Source organism: Ruditapes philippinarum, unplaced genomic scaffold (assembly GCF_026571515.1).
Source record: "Ruditapes philippinarum isolate M1 unplaced genomic scaffold, ASM2657151v2 ctg4498_1_1_1_1, whole genome shotgun sequence".
Taxonomy (NCBI): Eukaryota; Metazoa; Mollusca; class Bivalvia; order Venerida; family Veneridae; genus Ruditapes; species Ruditapes philippinarum.
In genome coordinates this window covers 286,157-305,844 of record NW_026867028.1, presented here as the reverse complement: position 1 = coordinate 305,844, position 19,688 = coordinate 286,157, and the positions used below count along the sequence as shown (strand labels likewise).

Genomic DNA, 19,688 nt, shown 5'->3' with positions numbered 1-19,688 from the left:
TAATGATTCTTTTCTTATCTGCTATACGCTAATCTAAATATATTATATTAACATACATGTATACCTCTTTATGTTTATCTATAGATGAAATACAGTCACTTAAACATCAAATCTTTTTGGGAAACACATTGGTTGATTATTAATTTTATTTTGTTTCCTTAAATTATGCTTAAAACGAAAAAGAAATCAACAACTGCAAAACACAAGAAACAAAAAAAAACGGAATGCAAGAATTTAAACAGAATTTTTGAGCTATTTCAAGGTTAACATTTGGATTTCTTTACTTTTTCAAATAGATTGCTGTTATTTACAAGTATACTTGAAAAAGTACACTGCAGCGCGCTTAAATCTACCGAGGGGAAATACACGTACGAATAGTTTAAACAAATAAAGGTCAAAATTTGGAACACACTTGCAAAGGTCGAAACCTATGTGCAGTGGTTATAAGGCATGGTTCACTAGCTTCAGTTTAAGATATAGAATTTGATATAATTTAAGATTGTTTACTTTTGAAAACATATTGAATAAATGTAGGTTCCATGAAGCAATGATAAATTACTTGAGAACAGACGGCCGAACTTATTATTCATTTTTTTAAATATTTTAATTTTGATATGAAAAATAAGGAATGATAAGTAAAGATAGTTAATTAGTGTATGTAGATTTGGATAACGACGCATGCTAGCATAATTGGTTCCCCCGTACCTGCAATTTACTGCACCCTTATAAGAGTTGCTTGATCAAAGTTGGTGGATTCATTTTCTTTTCATTAGGAAAAATAAGGAATAAAATCAGTTGTTCACTACTGTATGGGGTAGGGCTGCTTGAACTTGGGTCCAACTTTTATATCTTTTATTTCGAAAACTTGTTGTTTTTGTGTATATTTACATATTTTTCTTAGCAATAAGATATGATTAAATTTAACTAAAAGTTATATTCTTGAGAAAATGAAAAAACTAAGGCATCAGTCGTTCTTACAAAAAAGAATGGAATTACTGCCAAAGATTTAAATAAAAAGAGCTTTTAAAAACAACATGAAAAATGGTGTTGTGCTGCTGAAAAATATATTTCCAAGACTGATCATTGTTCCACATGTTTTCATGCCCTGATTATCCGTGGCGTGCACAAGGTCTGGGAACACTTCCAACCAGAAGTTGAGCTCTTTCGCGAATGCGAACTGCTTCCCGCCAGTTTCACCCAAATCTCTATCTAGCTCCATGTAATGCTGGTTTATTAAGTCGTATTCGCGCCATACAGGTCCAGGATGATTTGGGCTATTTGGATCTCTGTAAAATAATATCTTATTTGAGTTATTCTTTTCATAACTTTGTCTGCTTTCACATAATAATACTTTAAGAGAATAAAACAGTTAGTCGTAGTTTAATTTTTTGTTCAATTATGGCTTTTTGTAACACATATCTGTGTTTTATACTCATAGCATTGGGACTGGTCAAAAATTACAATAATACAGCGCGCTTAATTATATATCATTATATTGCTGATAAGAAGAGTAACCACGTGGTCATATTCAAAGTTGATATTTCAATTTTCATTTATGTGTAAGTGACGGGGTATAAAATTGAAAAACAAATGTAATCAAACCAATCTGAAATGATTCAGTTAATATTAAATAACATCACGAAACAATAATACCTAATGTAAGCGTTAACATGCAATTTCCTACTACACGATGAATAAAATATGAAAAAGATATACAAAAAAAATGATAACATATGAAAAAGATGAATTTTGACGTACCCTGTTTTAGCAAAATTAGTCCAATACTGCATCACGTGTTTCGATAATTCAATCTCCCAATCTTCTGCATTTGGTTGATCAATAAATCCAAATTCAAAACGAATATCGTCACCGTGGTTCGCTTCATCCATCCACTCAGGAGAACCACCGCTTCGCTTTGATGGTTTAGGCATAAATTTGTAAACATATGTTTTAGATGTCGTTGGTGATGTAACATGAAGCCGTGAGAATTCGATACTAGTTACTGCAAATCCTGTATCTCCAAATATTTTAGCAAATTGTCTTCTGATATTATGATAGTCATATGGACTTGACCAATTTGTATATTCATTTTCAATAACTTGCATTATAGTTTCAGGGAATGTTCTATTGTAGACCAAGTTCATTGCTGCCGGTATATACACATTTTTCATCTCTTCTCTTGTTGGCATAAACTTATCTACGTCTTCTACAAAATACATCAAGTAATATCCACCTTCGTTGGCGTTCATTCCTGATAACAAATCAAAGGATTTAAAAACTTCAAGCTCTTCAATGGTCTGTGTTTTTGCTCTTTTATACAAATCTCTAGGCTCATCTTTGATAAAATCTCCGTCAACGACTGGGTCAAATATCAAATATTCTATACTATTTGAATCTTGGCTTAATGCATTTATTGCTCCCATGTAATCTTGCCAGGTGATGTTACGGAGACATTCAATCATCTCTTCGGTGCTTTTCAAATCACATCCAACTTTTCCCGCCATAACTCTGGCGCCAGTCAGTGTATTTCTAGAACAATTCATAGACCTTACAGAGGGTGATCCGCTTGAGGCAATTATTCTATGGAACACACCAATATTTTCTCGTTTCATACCTTGCATTTCGCCACTTATCGCCCCAGCGGATTCACCAAAAATAGTAATGCGGTTAACATCACCACCGAAGGTGTCAATATTATCTCGTATCCAGTTTAAAGCCAACATCTGATCCCATAACCCAAAGTTACCAGGACAGTTCGAATCCATTGTACTGAAGAATCCAAGTGGACCGAGTCTGTAGTTAATTGTCACTACAAGGACATTTCCGAAACCTGACAATATTTTGCTGTCATACTCATCGGATGAACCTAAAATGAACCCTCCCCCATGAATCCATACCATAACAGCATGTCCGTTTGTATCATCAGGCGCTTGTGTTGGAACAAAGATATTAAGATGCAGACAATCTTCATCTTGTGTCCCTACTACTGGTTCACTCGGGAGAATAATCTGCGGGCAGATAAATCCGTATCTAGTAGCACGGAATGGTGTTTGTAGCTTTGGTAAAGGTTCTGGCTTTCTGAATCGTAAGTCACCAATTGGTGGTTTAGCATATGGAATTCCTAAGAATTGTTTTATTTTATATTGTACCCCGCTGAATGTCGTTTCCTCGGTTGTCCCTATAAATTCACCAGCCGTTGTAGATACCGTACCTTCCTGCCCATACACATAAACAACGAGCGTTAAACAAAAAATATGAAATGATAACTTTAAATCCATTCTATTTTCATATTAATGATTGCTTAGATTAAGATTCGGTAGTTTTATGAAAATGCTATATTCAACACATGGACGTTAAGGATAGTGCTTGTTTAATTTAGAAGTTGGGTGATATAAAGTTCAGGTACGACATTAAATAAATATAGTATTTTCAACATATCCTTACCTCAAATATATCTATTATTAAGTTTAACTCTAACCGGTGTTTACATTCGTCCCTCTAGTTCTTTAAACTTCATAGCAAACAGTACATTCAGCAGTATGTGGTAAAATATTTATGTACGGATACCGGTTTAACATTAGATTTTGACCCCGTTGAAAAATTTCCAAGTCTTTTTACAACATAAAAAGTGACTCTGCCAATGTTGCAACTTTAAATCTTGATAAAAAATTCGTTCAAATCTGATGAGTCGTTGAATTATAATTATAATGCAGTCATTTTACGGGTATGTAAATTTCTAGGTTTTCTATTGGAAATGGTCTGCTTTCGGAAGAGAGACACTGAAGAATCAGTAACGTTCAGAGCCTTGGTCTGAGTCATAAACTTGGTTTGTATCAATTGCCACACCCAAGATGTAGAACGGGGCGTTCTTTTGGGTTTAGGGTCCGTTTTCTAACTTCTTTTATCGGTCAGAGGCTTGTATTTCATATAGTGTATTGGGTTAAAGGGACCGCATCAGCTCCCCTTACAGCTCAACGATTGAAAATTGATAAATTATAACGGGGTCAAACTTTGTTTTACACCGGTCTTTAAGTTTCGTTTATATTTCAATATTATGGTAAAATTCAATGGTGGACTTTGTAAAAATACTGTTTACCCGAATATGATAAGCGATTTCCTTTGCATATTTTTTTCAGTTTAAAGTGTCCCATCTCTGTAAGACTATCAAACTTTATATTTTAGGCTTTTTAGAATCATTAGGAGCTTTTTTAACATTCATAACGAGCAACCAATACTAGACTGTGTTGATCCCCCGTATAACTAACAATGTTTTTAATTCAGCATGAAACCGAAAATAAAAGTCTGCATTAAGAATATTAAGTTTAATTATGCCAAGATTTCTTTTTGTAAAATTCGTCTGCTCAACTCGTTTCTTTTGCCTGGGTAATGAATAAATGTTTCATTATGCAGAAAGGGCAGAGAGATGCTCATCACCTATATAAAGTGTTGAATATGAAATATAAATTTTGAAAAAGGTAACAAAAATTGTAAACAAAGAGGTATTTTGACTTCTAGATTGGCCTTAAAGATGAATACACATTATCATTTCATTATCCTTGCTGAAAAAGATAGGGGAAGTAACTCCATCAACATTGTAAATGTTTAATATTCTCTGATTACATACCTTTATTGTAATAGACGTTAACATATATACCCTTATAAAGAGTTCGCGCGTTTTAATTAAATAGTTTAAATTTTGAAATTAATTGCTCTTGGAGCATTGAAACATTTTTATTCGTTTTCATGTAAACAACTGTACATACTTATAAACTGATTTGTAAAACTGCATTGAAATATATACAATCCATGAATTAAATTTCATTTTAACCAGACTGAAGGAAATTTACGGGTTTTAACAATTGTTACCAAGATCAGAAGTTTATATAAACGGATAAGGTTATATAAAAAATACAAAAGTATAGAAGTGGGTCAAATAACTTGTTAAAATCTTAGTACATGTAATCAGCAAGAGTTTTCAGTAGGATAGCGTGCTCGACTTATCTCAGTGCTTGATAGTTAAACGAAAGCGTAGATAATGTAGAATTTACAGAAAAATATCATAAAAGGTCATAATTCTGTCGAAATCCATGTTATAGTAATTGCCCCTTGACACTGACCTTCTGTTATGCTTTCAAATAAGTTTAAAGTTTGAAACTTGAGAGCAAAAACTTAACTAAAGTTTGTCGCCGACGCAGACGCCTTGGTGAATAAATAGCTCTTCCTTTGCTTCGAATAGTCAAGCTAATAAAATAATGATTACGTTGATGTGTTTATAAAATGAAATTCTAATAAACAATGTGTCATGTGTATTGTTGTTTGTACTTTTTTTTTAATTTTTATTTTTTAATGTTTGGAATACGATTTCTATCAATAACAGAAAAAAATAAAAATATACTATTTCATCTAATAGTACACGTTTTTTTTAATTAAAATATCATGTACTTTTTTCTACTTTAAAAGTTGACAAAATGAATAATATTGGTTTGTATATAATGTTACTCCTTCGATTTATAAGGAGGAATAAACAAGCTAATATTTTAGGTCCCTGGCTTAATAAGATAAATGTACAGAAAGGCTTTTGGTATCAATTAAGTGTTTTACGTCTGTAAGTTAATAATTTATCAATCGTATTTGATACAGCTTGATTTTACATTAATTTTATATACACCGTTGTGAGTCCGTTGTGAAGTGAATGTCGTTGAAGAGAACTTGTTTTTATAAAATCTTTCAAAAAAGCAGTGAATAATAGGGTACAACCGTTTGCCACATAAAGCGTTCGAGTTAATAATAATAATACTGCTACTAATAATAATGATGATGATTATGATCATGATGATGATGATGATCATGATTGGTGTATATTCATGGAGGTGGATTCAAATGGGGCTCTTCTGATTTATTAGACGGAAAATATCTGTCGGCATACGGTGGAATTATAGTTGTGACTATCAACTATCGTCTTGGGCTTCTGGGATTTTTACGGTTAGATGAAAACGATGCACCTAGTAATGTTGGAATATGGGATCAGAAACTTGTCCTTGAATGGGTAAATAATAATAAAGTATCATTCGGAGGTGATAAGAGCAAAGTTTCGATTCTTGGAGTATCTGCTGGTGCGGTAGGTGCACCAATTCTAGCTTTGTATCCAGAAAACAAGGGTCTGTTTCAAAGAGTTCTAGTTCATGGTCATAGCGTTACGTCACCAGAGTACAAGTGGAATTCTGGGTACACGCTGGAGACGGATTATGTTGTACGATCCCTTAGATGTTCATCTGAAAGTTCAACAGACACACTGAACTGCTTACGAAATATATCAGCTAGTAGCCTAGCTGCAGACGTCAAAGCATATAGTGTGGAGGCTCGGAGAAACATGCTGCGAGACATGTTTTATTTGCCAACAATAGATGGTACTTTTATTAAAGGAAATCCTAATGACTTGACAAAAGAAAACAATAGAGAACACGAAAAGTCTTTGGACTTCTTTAAAACTCTCGACTTTTTGCAAGGGTATTCTATATACGATGCGGGATTTTTGTTCCAAAATTTACTAAACATCAGTTATGCTGAACAATTCAAGCCAACAAAATAAGATCATTTTAGAATTATTATAGAATCTGCATTAAAACTGCCTGATAACAAAGCATATTCTGATAAGGTTCATACATTTGTAACTTCTATGTTCACTGACTGGACAGATCCTTCAAATCCTGGAAAAATTAGTCTGCAAGTGGCAACGTTTTTCACTGATATCTTTAGAGCTATTCCAGCTGTACAAATGAACAGACTTAATGCTAGGTTAAATGTATCGTTGAATATGTTGATATGTTTCTATTTAGTGCAAAACCAGTGTTCCATGTGCTCCCTACACCTAGCTGGCTAGATGGTGCCAACCATGCGGACGAACTATTATATCACTCCGTTATTGATCAAATTCCAATTGCTATGCTTTGGGAAAAAGAGTTGTCGCATGCAATGATGAGATATTGGTCTAATTTTGCGAAAACAGGGTACCTTACACTTTTTTACAGTATTTGTTTTTGTTTGTTGCAAACTTTGGCTATATTGTAACTTTTTCCTAAAGACATGTTTGCAACAATGTTTATCACCAGCTTGAAGTTTGTGGTTTTGATATTAAAGAGAAAGATATCACATTTTTCCAATTACTTTCGGGTGTTTTACTTTGAAAAATACCCTTTAATAATAACTCATTTATGTACACTTCAAGTTAGTTTTAATTATAACTGATGTATAGATTGAAAAAAAAATTGTATTTACACATGAAAAAGTCTATAAACTTATATGAATAAAATAGCGCTACAGAATTTTTCGTTTTAACATTTATGTGTTGTCTTTTCTGATTAGCCGTTTGCATTTTATGTCACGTGAAATGATGTGAAACAAAATTTGAAAAAATCTCTATTTACTGGTGCAATTCGTGCAAACACAACTTGTTATTTCCCTATATAAAATGTACTATTTTTCGTAAAATTTAATTGGAGGTTCTTCTTAACAGCAATATAAGGCACAAAGCTCTAGCCCTAGGAATGCGGCGTTAATATTTTCACGAGGCATGGTCGTTTTTACGACCGTCAATTTGTTCTTTTAAGCGAACAAGACGTAATTTCCTTATTTAAGTTAATGTATTCATGTCTTGTTAATACACGGCCATGTTGGATGGCTTGATGATTTCCCATCTCCATTTGGGTTTTCTGAAAATAAAAAAAATACAATAAATCATGACCAAACTTTAAAGGAAAGCGCATTTTCCATAAGACGAACCTTTGGCATTCAGTTTGTCTTTATTTTCTGCTATTTCCTCCAAAAGTTCCTTTGTATTTTGTTTTAGATGAATAAACATGTTAAGTTTTCTTCCTTCAATTAAATTTTCAATTGTGGAATTTGCATAGTATTTTTTGGATTTTTGAGAATTTGAAATAAAAGAACGTTTTGTTTAATGTAAATATGTGCTCATGAAACATTAAAAATATCACTTTAAAGTTTTATTTATAAAACTGTGTTTATCTTAACATGAAGAAGCATACTATTTTATGGCCAATGACTTTCATTTACATGATTTGGAGTTCTTTGTAATTTTTCACATCTATTATTTCTCCAATCAGAACTGAAGAATTATTAGAGATATCAACTTCAAATTTATAACTACAAATTCCTAGAAATCAACTTCAAATTTATAACTACAAATTCCTAGAAATCAACTTGAAATTGACAACTACAAATTCAAGAAACTATAGTTCTCGTTTTCATAATGAAATAAATTTTCCCACCCTTGATGCTTCAATTCAGTGATTTGGATCATTCGACTGGGAAGATCATTTCAACGGATTTGCTTGTTTCATTTTTTTATTTTTAAAGATTTTTAGCATAATTATATTTTAATGATTATTTCATGATTGTTGCATAATGGCATCTCATAATGTTCATGATAAAATATCATATTGTACTTCTTGTTGATTTTAGCAATTTTATAATCACCTACATTAATGAATTAATAATTTCAACAAAAAGTTATCTCGAGTGAACTCTGTATGTCTGATAAACAGAATTAAGATTAAAATTTTCTAATCAAGCATACTTTATGGTGAACTAATCGTTGTAACAGGAGTGTATGAATCAGCGAAAACTTTGATAAAGTGGTTTTTAGAAAACTGGTTTATTTTGGGTCATTCAAACGCTTTGGTAGTCGAATGTTTGCATCATGGATGTTTCTGTGGCAGCTGTATAAAAATGCCATATGAACTACCTTTCGGTGTTTTTATGCTTTTCTGGTCCCTCGGGACCATTCATTCTTATAATTGTAGTGCTGAAACTTAAAAACCGCATTTCCCGGTGCTAGGGATGGTGAGAAATGTTGCACTTGCCACTATCTGTCATGTACAGACTAATTTTAAACGGGTCTGCGATTTGTTTTTGCGTTCATTATTCTTGGAGGTTCTTTCTCTTCCATGGCTTTGAGTAACACTTCTAAGAGTGCATGCTGATAAAGCGTTCATTGAACGGGGCTCATCCTTGTTAATCTGTGTATTGATATATTCTTCACTGTATTTTTAAAACTGATCACCTTGTAACATTTAATTTAAAGCTTACCTATTTATCCAATAATTGGCCTAGTACATGTGAAGATAATGCAATTAGCACAAACGTATATGACACAAACATATAGCATTACAATCGCCAATATTGTATGTATAGATCTATTTTAAACTTTGCTTCTTTAACACCTAAATATTATATTACTACTACATTTTTATGATTAAATATGACCGTCTCGCGTCTGTTTGATATTTAAAGTGTGTAAAGCTATATATCTGATGCAAAAAATATTGTTTGGATTTTAAAAAAGAATACTTCTTAAATGCTTGTATGAAATAAAAATGGCAATGAATTGCCTTTAAGCGAGTGGCGCACACACAAAGTCGTTGCTAATCAGATAAAACTTTTTTGGAAATCAACCAACCAATATTATTTTACTTTTGATAAATTTTATAAAATATTTCAGAAGATATAGATTTAAATCTAGTGTTATTTCATCGAGGCTTGCCATCTGGTCAACCAAATGTATTTTAAAAGCATAAAATTACTCAATCACTTTACATACTTTTCTGTATTATCTGGGAGATATATGGCAGAAAAAATGCATGATCACAAAACTAAAATAAAATAATATACCATATTAGCTAATTTGATGATAGCAAGACCAATTATTGAATTCTGTTTCACCTTGTTTTAAATGATATTGTAGTTATAAGGTTTAAAGTCGTATATATAGATTGATCAAATGATACGACAGGCGTGCCACGACGGTGTTGAGCAATCAAACGTAACATATGATAATAGTATTATGATCAGGTGTGTCGGTATGTGTTACTATAATTAGATATTAAGTGTAAGTTTAAAACATTATGTCAATGATACTCAATTAAAATAAGACGTTCAAATAGTGCTCATGTGTTATTTATATAAATACTGTTCGTGAAATTGGAACACTTCTAAAATTATTGAGAACATTTATGCCCCATCTTGTGAGTTAATGTCTCATTTACAGATACTAGTTATGAAATATAGTGATAAATTGAATACCAGTTATTTTCCATATGAATATGTCATATGAAACACAACTCCTAGTTACTATTGCAACCGGTTATTTTTTAAACTCATGACGCGCCTGATGTCAAAAAGAAATGAAATTAGAACACGGGTTAGATATTAACACTGTAGTTATTTTGAAATGAACGTCCCTAACGAAACGGTCAGAAAGTTGATAAAAAATGCATAAAAGCACTAGTCATGTATCAATATGCATGTTTTCTATGTCCTCTTTTTCTCTTAAACGTTCTTTCGTCGGACAAGTAAATCGTTTAAAACAATGTGCCAAGAACGTTAAAACAATGTGTCAGTGACCTGGTGGTCACCTAATTAGAGACGCAATCGATCATATGGTGTGTATCTAGCCACGCATATTAAAATACTATGAAACTATATTTCTACTCGGCTTTTGTCTGTTTTTAAACTTTCTATTCTAACAAGACTTTCCTTATTTTCCAGGCAAAGAAGGAATAAACGATAGGGTGCATTTTGATAATATAGATAGGTTCGGTGTAAAGTTCACTGGCACCGAATCTATAATTATATTACTGCGCATCAAAAATCTACATACACACATATATGAGAGGAAAACGCTCGGTCGATGACTCAAGATAAATTGAGTACATATTATATAATGAACACTAATATTCAAAAGATTTTGCCAACAAATAAATATAAACTAGCGTTCTTTGTTAGATAATGTAGTACAGTACATACGCTAGTTTTGTGTACTGAAAATCATGCAACGTTTCTATTTACGTCTACCTATTAGCTAAAAAATTCTCACGTACCGTTGAAAGATTCGTTGTGACGTCATAAAAACGTATATACACTCGATAGCACTAATTAATCAAACTTTATATCGGCAGTATATAGATTAACTTCCTGTGTTTTGAAAACTATAAATGGATTTCAATGTCATACATCATATGTATTGTTTCTTGTAAAAGGATAATGGCCTATAAAGACAGTGCATGATATGGTGTTAAAGTCATATTGAACTAATAGTACTTAAGTTGCCTTACCGTGCATTATTTTCTGAAAGCTATCTGAATGCTAAAGTAAAAAATACCTGGAAAAAAACAAGCGCACTCATCATGCCCCTTGTGACGGAAGGGTTGCTGTCAATGGCTCAGGTATCTGAATTGCAGTCATTGTTAAACCCTGCGTGATCGAAAGAGGCGACTTTTTGTGTTCAAATAACTGTAGTCTATGCATCTCTGCAGAGGTGGTTTTGACCCATGGTGTTGCTGTATGTTTGTAACGACCGTGGCTAGCCAAAATCATCTTTCCAGCTGGTTCGGCCTTCACTGTGTCATAAATTATATTTTTTAATCTTGAAACATTTCAGCCATGGAACGCGAACAAAAAACACCAGTAGTCCAAATCGCAGGTCATACGAGTTGAAAAAAGAATAAAACAGATAAATAATGATAATACAGATAATAAATGTAACATGTAATATTGCTAGACGAGTGTTACAATATGGTAATTGTTTTGGAAACAAGTCCTAGTTCTTGATTTGATGATATCCACCTAAAGATGGCCATTCTTTGTTTGATTTTTTCTTCTTTGTAGTTGTAAACAGAAAACTTAATATTTTGATATATTTGAAAACATAGTACATGCATTGTAAATAAATGAACGCGCATGCAATTTACCTTTACTAACTTGAATATTAGCCACACCCGGGTTTAAATATGGGTTATCTTTAACGATAGCAGTCTTCGCTGAAATTGAATTAACTTCCTACCATTTTCAATAAACGTACAAATTTGTGGGCCACATGATTAAACCATGTGAATTTAAATTTTATCTCTGTATTAATGTATAAGCTTTATGTTTAAATCTAAATTATCTTTGATACCAGTCGTCTGATTGGCCGTCGTTTCACGGGCTAAATACGGCAGGTATATAAAGCGTTGTAGCTATTTTCAAACTGCAACATCATTTTAAACAACTTTTATGTGTTGATAGTGTTTACCGTTGTGGTAATATACCGTAGTAAATAGACGTCATTGTACATCGTATGACTAGACTATTAATGAAGACTACAATGACATTTAATATTGAAATCTAGACGGGTTAAGAAGTAATTTCAAACGGTCCGATTTTGAATTAGAAAGTAATTTGAATTGAAATGTGAATTTTAGAAGCTGACGTAATAACAGCGAGTGGACTAAAAGCATACACCCCACAGTGAAATGAAATGAACTTTTAGATCGAAATAAAATTTGGACAAAGAATTGTGCATTTGCTCATTGTTAACATTATATTCTGGTATTGAAAGTGTCATTCTTCGATTTAGGGATAATAAACATTTACTAAAAGAATGATAAAGGACAAAATCATGAGTCAGAAAGTTGTTAATTGTACTGTGATAGGAGATGGAATGGTAGGAAAAACTTCTCTAGCTTTGGCGTTCGTCAATAAGCAGCCTCCCGGAGAGGCTTATGTCGCTACAGTATTCGATAATTATGCTGGTAAGTTGTCTATTTTCAGATACTTCTGTATATATCTCATTTGGTTCAAACAATTGACGTAAAATTCCGTTGCATTGTGCAAGTTATTATCATAATTAAATGTGCGTGTTTTAACATAAAAATTGTGCATTTTAATACAATCGTGCTTTCTTAGAGCGAACTTTCGATTTTAATATGTTCTGCTATAAATAAGGTCCATGTAGTTTTGGAGAAGTCCTAAGAGTTCATCACAAATTAGCCACACATTTTCAATTTAGTCAATTTTGTGTTTACAGTGCAATTTAAACCTACAAAGTTTTTGAAATGATGAATGTAAAAAAAACTAAAAATAGTCCAAGTAAGTATAATAATGATATGATAAATTATTACATATATTGCTTAACTTTGTCCTGTCTGTGTACTTGACCATGATGTATCAGCCATTTGAAACCCCAGTCCTTTCCCTTTAGACTGCAGTAATAATAGTAGGTTCTTAGCAAAGCTTTTTTCTTTTATTTTCACTGATTGATCAATGCTGATTCTTAGATGAAGCTCCATAGTAGTGTGGAATACGTCCCAACTCGTAGAATGGGAGATGGGGTGGGGAAGGATGATTTTACCATCTGGCTTCTGTCACAGAGGACCTAGCTAGGAATACAATAGTCCTTAAGTAAACATTTTCGGAACAAGGCCAAGGTTTAAACTGACAGTTGCATGCCACTTTAATTGAAGGAAATAAGCCAATTCATTATTTTGGCGGGAAATGAGAAAAGGAGAAATTTTACCCCACAAATCTGTACCATCAGCGTATAGACAGACAGGTTGCACATAAGTTCAGTCTGACCACACTAAATACTGACCCGTTTTAGCCTAACAACTATGCCAACATTTAAAGAAAGCCAGCTAAAAAATTAAAAGGGATAAGGGGTAAATATTTTTGCCTTTAACATTTCACTTTTATATATTATAGGTACAGTGTCAGTGCACGGAGAACAATACACGGTTAGCATCTTTGACTCACCAGGACAGGTTAGTATTTTTATTACGTTATTTATTATACATGTATATAAATGCTTACCCTTTATTACCCGGTACTCAGAAGCCGGTTGCAATTGATTTAATGTGAAGAAAAAAGTAAAGGGGATGTGACCGACTGCAGCTATATCTGACGTTTATTTATGGCCTGGTAAAAGTACAAGGTTGAAGATGTTTTAAGCTGATCAGACCGGGGTCTTAAGCCAGACTTAAATTCACATTGCAACATACAATATGAATAAATCCCTCATAGACAAGCGGGAAAATTTGCTGAACTGATGAACCGGGCTTAGATGATTTTAGAAGATTCTTTAAATAATAAGACAGGTTTAGTAGTAATTCGCAAAATCTAAAACAGGAATTCAGTAAATAGTTTCTAATCGTGGTTTAAACTTTCAGCCAATCTATTTACGGTATCATTATAAACTTTGATCTGTTTGGTATGTAAAACATTAGTGATATGTACAATCTTTTTCAAAAATGTATTTATAATTATCTTGAATAGTTTAAACATTTTTTCCCGCCGCATTACCTGTTTTCTGAAATATACTATCTATTTATGGGGTAAAAGGGCATTTACAGTTATGATTATAGTGAAATTTTTTAACAACCTTTGATCTTCAAGATTATCTTAATACATGTTATCAGTTATTATAATAATAATTTTGATAAATCTAACTACAGAATGTGAGTTTGAGGTTGGCAAATACAAATGAAATACATCTCGGCTATTCTGTCATTGCTGATATTTCTCAATTTCATTCATATGATATAAAAATCACAACTCAACAAAAGCATTTTGCTTTAATAAGTTTCATCAGTTTATATAATTCAATCAAATTCTTATGTATTTTAATGGCTGAAACTGGTGTATTTGAGTATCTTTTGAAATTTAATATTTATACATGTAATGACACTAGTTGTGGTTGAAATTAGACCGTTTGCAACTGCATAGTTTCATGCCTACAAAACATTAATCTAAAGAAAAGAAAAAGTGTATATTTTCAACAACCTGGGGAAGATTTTGCCCACACACGCTCAACGGGCTTTCGTTCATTTTTTTGTTTGAACACATCATATATTGCTTTCACTTGTAACAATAGCCTTTTAACACGCAATACGAAGCATTTTTATTTAACTCCCACGTGCTAATACGAACCGAAATATAACGCGTTTTTCAAAATTTCAAGTTTTAACATTTATAAAAAAATTGACATTCGTTTCACTGGAAAATGTGTGATTTTTTTACTTGTATATAATAACACGTTTGGTTAAAGATAGGGTAATAAAGTCTTCACAATTGACTGAATCTGTAGCTTCAAATTTTTGTTACTTTTTCAAGGACAACTGTGGACCTACATATTACCTACATCTGTGACCCACTACAATAGCACAATAAAAAAATTAAAGTGCACAATTATCGGTATAAAATATGAATATTTTTTATTATTTTTTATACTCTATTTTACACAAAAAAGTCCCTATGACGTCAAATGCTTATTATAATATTTTGACTATAAGACAATATTTTGTAAACAGGACCATTAAATGCATATATTTGTACTATTAAACCATTGTTACACTACTAAACAAACATGAAATGACTTTCAAAATTTGAATGTTTTCCTACTTTAAAATTGGTGTAATGTTATAAAAGTATTTTTACCAAAAAAATCAGCTTCATCATTATTAAAATATAAACCACACATATGACATACTTCAAAACAACTCTGATTTGAGTGGGTTGACACAAAATATTAAAGTCATAACTACTTAGTTTTGTTTTCGGGGCGTTATGGATTTAGGGCGATACGTTTCCCAGCCGTTTAAACATTTATATGTTTCAAAATGACATATTTTATATTTGACACAAATAGGTTTCACCTGAATAAAGTCATATCATATGGTTTAATCATGTGTTGTTATTATCTCATGTCATAAACTTATAACGGGGGAATTTTTGACTTTATACATAACCTTTAACCTATTGAATTTCTTAAATGGACTTGTCCAGCTTCTACTTGTTTGGACAGACCACTATCAATTTAGGGGATACTAAGATGAAAATTTAATCAGGCATCTGTATACAGCCTGGTCACACTGCGTGGATGCGCAGGCTGGCTTGGCTCTATACTGTTGGCATAGGCTGAAAGTCATATCACTTTCAGTACCTGTAGGTGAACGGTTAAAACCTCCGCAGTTCATTTGCGTTAACCATCGTATACTGAAAGTTGTGATATACATTAATACTTCAAAGAGCGAGTCTCAGAATAATTAATTTTTACTTAGGAGTTAGGACGGATTATTCTTGTAAAATAATTCATCAAATAAGAACGTAAGAACAAATAAAAACTGTTAAATTCATTCAAATAAATTTTCATAAAAATAATTAAATAAATTCTAGCTGAGAATTATTCATTCACCTAAATCATATAGATGAATATATCAGATAAATTGTATGTATTATCTCCCTTTATGAATGTATAAATTGCGTTATCTCTATGTAACCTTCAATCTGTATTTATTTCGAATGGACTAGTTATTTTGATTCACAGAAAATCACTCTTGACCCGTTCCAAAACCGGATACATTCCTTAGATAACCTGTTATCTTAAAACATGGGTTAAATATTTCACATTGAATCAGTCCCATGATTGTTTACAAGTCACAAGGACCAAACAACGTAGACCTACATGGTAATATAGATAAAGTCATCATGTGTGTTGATAGCGAAATACTTCAACCCGGATCTTTAGATAGATCTACGCCCCAGTGTGACGTCCATGTTTTTATCTTAACGTAAATTAATGAGCAGTACGAAACTAAATGGAGCAATTAAATCAGTTATTTATATTAAGAAAGTAGTTGTATAATAAGGAATGACTCAAATTAGTTAATTTTCGGTTTCGTATTACGAAACCGAATAAAGGGTTATGAACAAGTCAGTGCATGTTTTTGTCGTCTGCTATCTTTAAATTAGGTTTATTAATTAATTAATATTGGCCCAGTTTATATTCCTTATCTGAATTACAACATTTGTAAAAAATGAATGCCAGACAGTACAAAATATTCAAAACCAGCTTGTTTTGTTTGTTTAGTTTGTTTTTACGGCAGACCAACACAATCTTTGTAGCGAAAATGGCTATTATAAAATATTTGATAAATATATTTTAACACCGCACACTACTATATATACTATGAAACAAGATACAGGTTTATTTCACGTAACAAAGGTTTATAAATTAAACATTACCTGCAAGCTGTTTTAACGACAAACAAAAACCTCTTCATAATTAATTTAAAATAAAAGCTGATGTAACAAGAAAACAAACTAACGTTTCATATTAAAACGATTCCGCATAGCTAAAATGTATACTATTAAGAAAAGTGATATATAAATACATGTTCAAACTTATACAGTATGATAAGTATAAAAAATATGCATTTAAAGAAAATAAACAAAAACAACAACATTAATTTGCATAAAATATCACACTTAACATAATAATACGTAGACTACAAATATTAAATGAAATAGGAAGCAGGTATTAAAACAAATTACAAGAAATATATATCCAAATAATTCCAATAAATGAGACGGAACACACGGTGAAAGATGTGAAATATAACACAATTGTATAGCATAGCATTTTAAAAGTATTAAAATACACGAAATTTAGAATATACAGTATAACTTAGGCGATGACGGATATGGAAGTTATTATTGTGAATTTACATGTATACACAAAATTTACATTAAACTATTTTAATGTATATGTATGAAAATATTAATATAAATATTTACTTAAGCATACTTATATAAACTATTAAATTTGTATATTTCAGCATGATTATGAAGACGTGCGAGCGTTCAGTTACCGAGACAGTGAAGTCATTATCGTCTGCTACAGCGTCAATGACGTGGACTCTTTACAGAATATCAAAGACGTCTGGATACAGGAAGCAAAGTCCCATGTTAAACGTAAAAAGCCTATTATTCTCATTGGTTGCCAGTCAGACGTCCGACTTAAGCGCCGACATTCGTCCGGAGATAGTTATGTGACTCTAGAAGAAGGCGAGGCCTTTGCAAAAGAGATTGGAGCCGATGCATACCTCGAATGTTCCTCGTTGACAATGGACGGTGTAACGGAAGTATTCTCAAGTGTAGTTAATCTTGCTCTCAAGAACCGGAAGAAGAAGAGCAGAATTTTTAGCAGGTTGCTAAGGCGATAGACACGCCAAGACACGTGACATATGTCAGAAGTTATATTCTAGTACCGATCTCCAGTATTATAAATATATTAAATATAGGTCAAGTATTTTTTGCATTGCTTTCTTTTCGCATTTAATCAAAAGCTTTGCAAAAAATTCTTGGATCCCATACCATATATATAAACCAAGGGAAATGTGCAATATTATAAGACAATGCATTGCGTAAATATATACAGACGATAAAAAATTTATGAACTTCCTGTTCAGAACAGTTGACACGAGTGCGAGACTATCAAAGCTTCGATTGGACAATCATATTTAGAATGTTATACTCGTTATGATATTCAATTTAGCAAGTCTACAATCTTGCGTTTTAAAATTTCTCAAAACGTACAGTTTCAGCCGAAGTAAGAATTATAACCTTCTTCAAGTTGTGCCAGAAACTTTATTAACTTCTCTAGTAAATGTTTATATAAATCAACGATAAAAATACAAAACGGTGCTTGCTCATAACAATACGCTGCCGTTGAGAATGTGTTCACTTGCAGTTGATATTTCGTCCTATACTCATGCATATGTATCAAGATTACCATGCTATAAATCTATTTATATTGTATGCATAATACACAATTCATGTACACAATCATGTCATTTATGCTGCTGGCCGGCATATACTATGTATGTATTTATAAACTATTTCATGAAAATGTTAAAGAATAAAATGTCTAACCTGATTTACCTTTATACTTTACTTCGTTTTTCTAAGTTATGTATTCTTAAAATAAAGAAAGACAGAATCCCTAAAGAAAGCCCAACACGGCAAATTTGAAAATGTTGCTGACTCGAATTCGGTTTGAATGAAGACATTAAAGAAAACTGAATTTGAGGAACAATCTATTGTTACATTTCAATATGTTTCTAGCTGAACTTATAGATTCCAAAAGACAGTCCTTATTGTATTTCAGACATAACAGACGGACAGCAGGAGAAAGCCAATCATATCGCCTTGTGTAGCCGTCGGAACCCAACTTTGTTTCAATCTCCGAGCATGATCTTTTATTGAGGCAAAAACAAATCCTGTGTTTCGTGCAACACGGCCCTCTCTAGAAATAAAAAACTATCGCTTTTTATAGAATATGTCTTAAAACCATGTAAACAGAGTTCTAAGTGAGTTCGTATGAACATAATAATTGATAAAAATGATTTTTTTGTTCTATCTGCTATAATTATTTTTTCTGCGCACCAGCACAATATATGTCATATGGCGACTTTCCAGCATTACTGGTGTAGGAAGTCGCACCGCTATTCCGTAAGCTAGCTGGATAGCTTCCTCAAATGAAAGAATCCAAAAGACAATGAACTTTATTATGAACATCACACCTTAGTTAATAGTTGTCAATTATGCATGACTGTAGTTTGGTCAAAGACTCTATTCTAACTTACTTTCTATCTATTCAAAATTTACACTGACGGCTCCAAAGATTTTCGCAAAGTGGTGCGACCGTCTTTGAAAATAAATTTACATCCCTGATAATGCATCTATATCTACTGCAGAAGCTTAAGCCATTAATCTAGAATTGTCACACACTTTACAGCATAATGGTGATAAATTTGCAATTCAAAATTCCTATAATATTATGATTAAGAAAAGCCGTTTGTGGCTTCATGATATTTTAAAACCAAGCCAGTCAATTTATGTTCGATCCCAAGCCACGTAGGAATACGAGGAAATGAAAAAGTAGATGCTTTTGAAAAAAGAATCCATAAATTCTTTACCAGTAGTTTTATCCTTACAAAACAGTGCTTTTAAACTCTCAATAAGTTAACTTATTTCATCTGAATGGAAATTGAAATGGGACAAAGCTGTATATAACA

The 19,688-nt window shown here is 32.2% G+C and overlaps 3 protein-coding genes across 3 annotated transcripts; 2 read left to right on the top strand and 1 right to left on the bottom strand.

Moving 5' to 3' along the window:
• Window positions 1-837: 837 nt before the first annotated feature.
• On the bottom strand, window positions 838-4,648 carry LOC132734554 (cholinesterase 1-like). The gene is made up of 4 exons (XM_060721312.1): window positions 4,625-4,648; window positions 3,445-3,498; window positions 1,759-3,215; window positions 838-1,286 (listed from the first exon to the last, which is right to left on the bottom strand). The coding sequence occupies exons 1-4, from the start codon at window positions 4,646-4,648 to the stop codon at window positions 1,007-1,009; spliced, it is 1,815 nt and encodes a 604-aa protein (XP_060577295.1). The 3' UTR covers window positions 838-1,006.
• Window positions 4,649-5,468: 820 nt separating this feature from the next.
• Window positions 5,469-6,589, top strand: LOC132734553 (cholinesterase 2-like). The gene is made up of 2 exons (XM_060721311.1): window positions 5,469-5,481; window positions 5,871-6,589. The coding sequence occupies exons 1-2, from the start codon at window positions 5,469-5,471 to the stop codon at window positions 6,587-6,589; spliced, it is 732 nt and encodes a 243-aa protein (XP_060577294.1).
• Window positions 6,590-12,032: 5,443 nt separating this feature from the next.
• LOC132734546 (cdc42 homolog) lies at window positions 12,033-18,547 on the top strand. The gene is made up of 3 exons (XM_060721304.1): window positions 12,033-12,587; window positions 13,537-13,595; window positions 17,448-18,547. The coding sequence occupies exons 1-3, from the start codon at window positions 12,437-12,439 to the stop codon at window positions 17,832-17,834; spliced, it is 597 nt and encodes a 198-aa protein (XP_060577287.1). The 5' UTR covers window positions 12,033-12,436; the 3' UTR covers window positions 17,835-18,547.
• Window positions 18,548-19,688: the final 1,141 nt, after the last annotated feature.

What these genes read in the sequence shown, in the direction of transcription:
- LOC132734554 (XM_060721312.1), bottom strand. Translation starts at nt 4,648, where the DNA reads ATGTTAACGTCTATTACAATAAAG. An exon ending in TAACGTCTATTACAATAAAG is followed by an intron (nt 3,499 to 4,624) that starts GTATGTAATCAG and finishes TTAAAGAACTAG; the next exon opens with AGGGACGAATGTAAACACCG. An exon ending in TAATAATAGATATATTTGAG is followed by an intron (nt 3,216 to 3,444) that starts GTAAGGATATGT and finishes GTGTATGGGCAG; the next exon opens with GAAGGTACGGTATCTACAAC.
- LOC132734546 (XM_060721304.1), top strand. Translation starts at nt 12,437, where the DNA reads ATGATAAAGGACAAAATCATGAGTCAGAAAGTTGTTAATTGTACTGTG. An exon ending in AGTATTCGATAATTATGCTG is followed by an intron (nt 12,588 to 13,536) that starts GTAAGTTGTCTA and finishes TATATATTATAG; the next exon opens with GTACAGTGTCAGTGCACGGA. An exon ending in TCTTTGACTCACCAGGACAG is followed by an intron (nt 13,596 to 17,447) that starts GTTAGTATTTTT and finishes TGTATATTTCAG; the next exon opens with CATGATTATGAAGACGTGCG.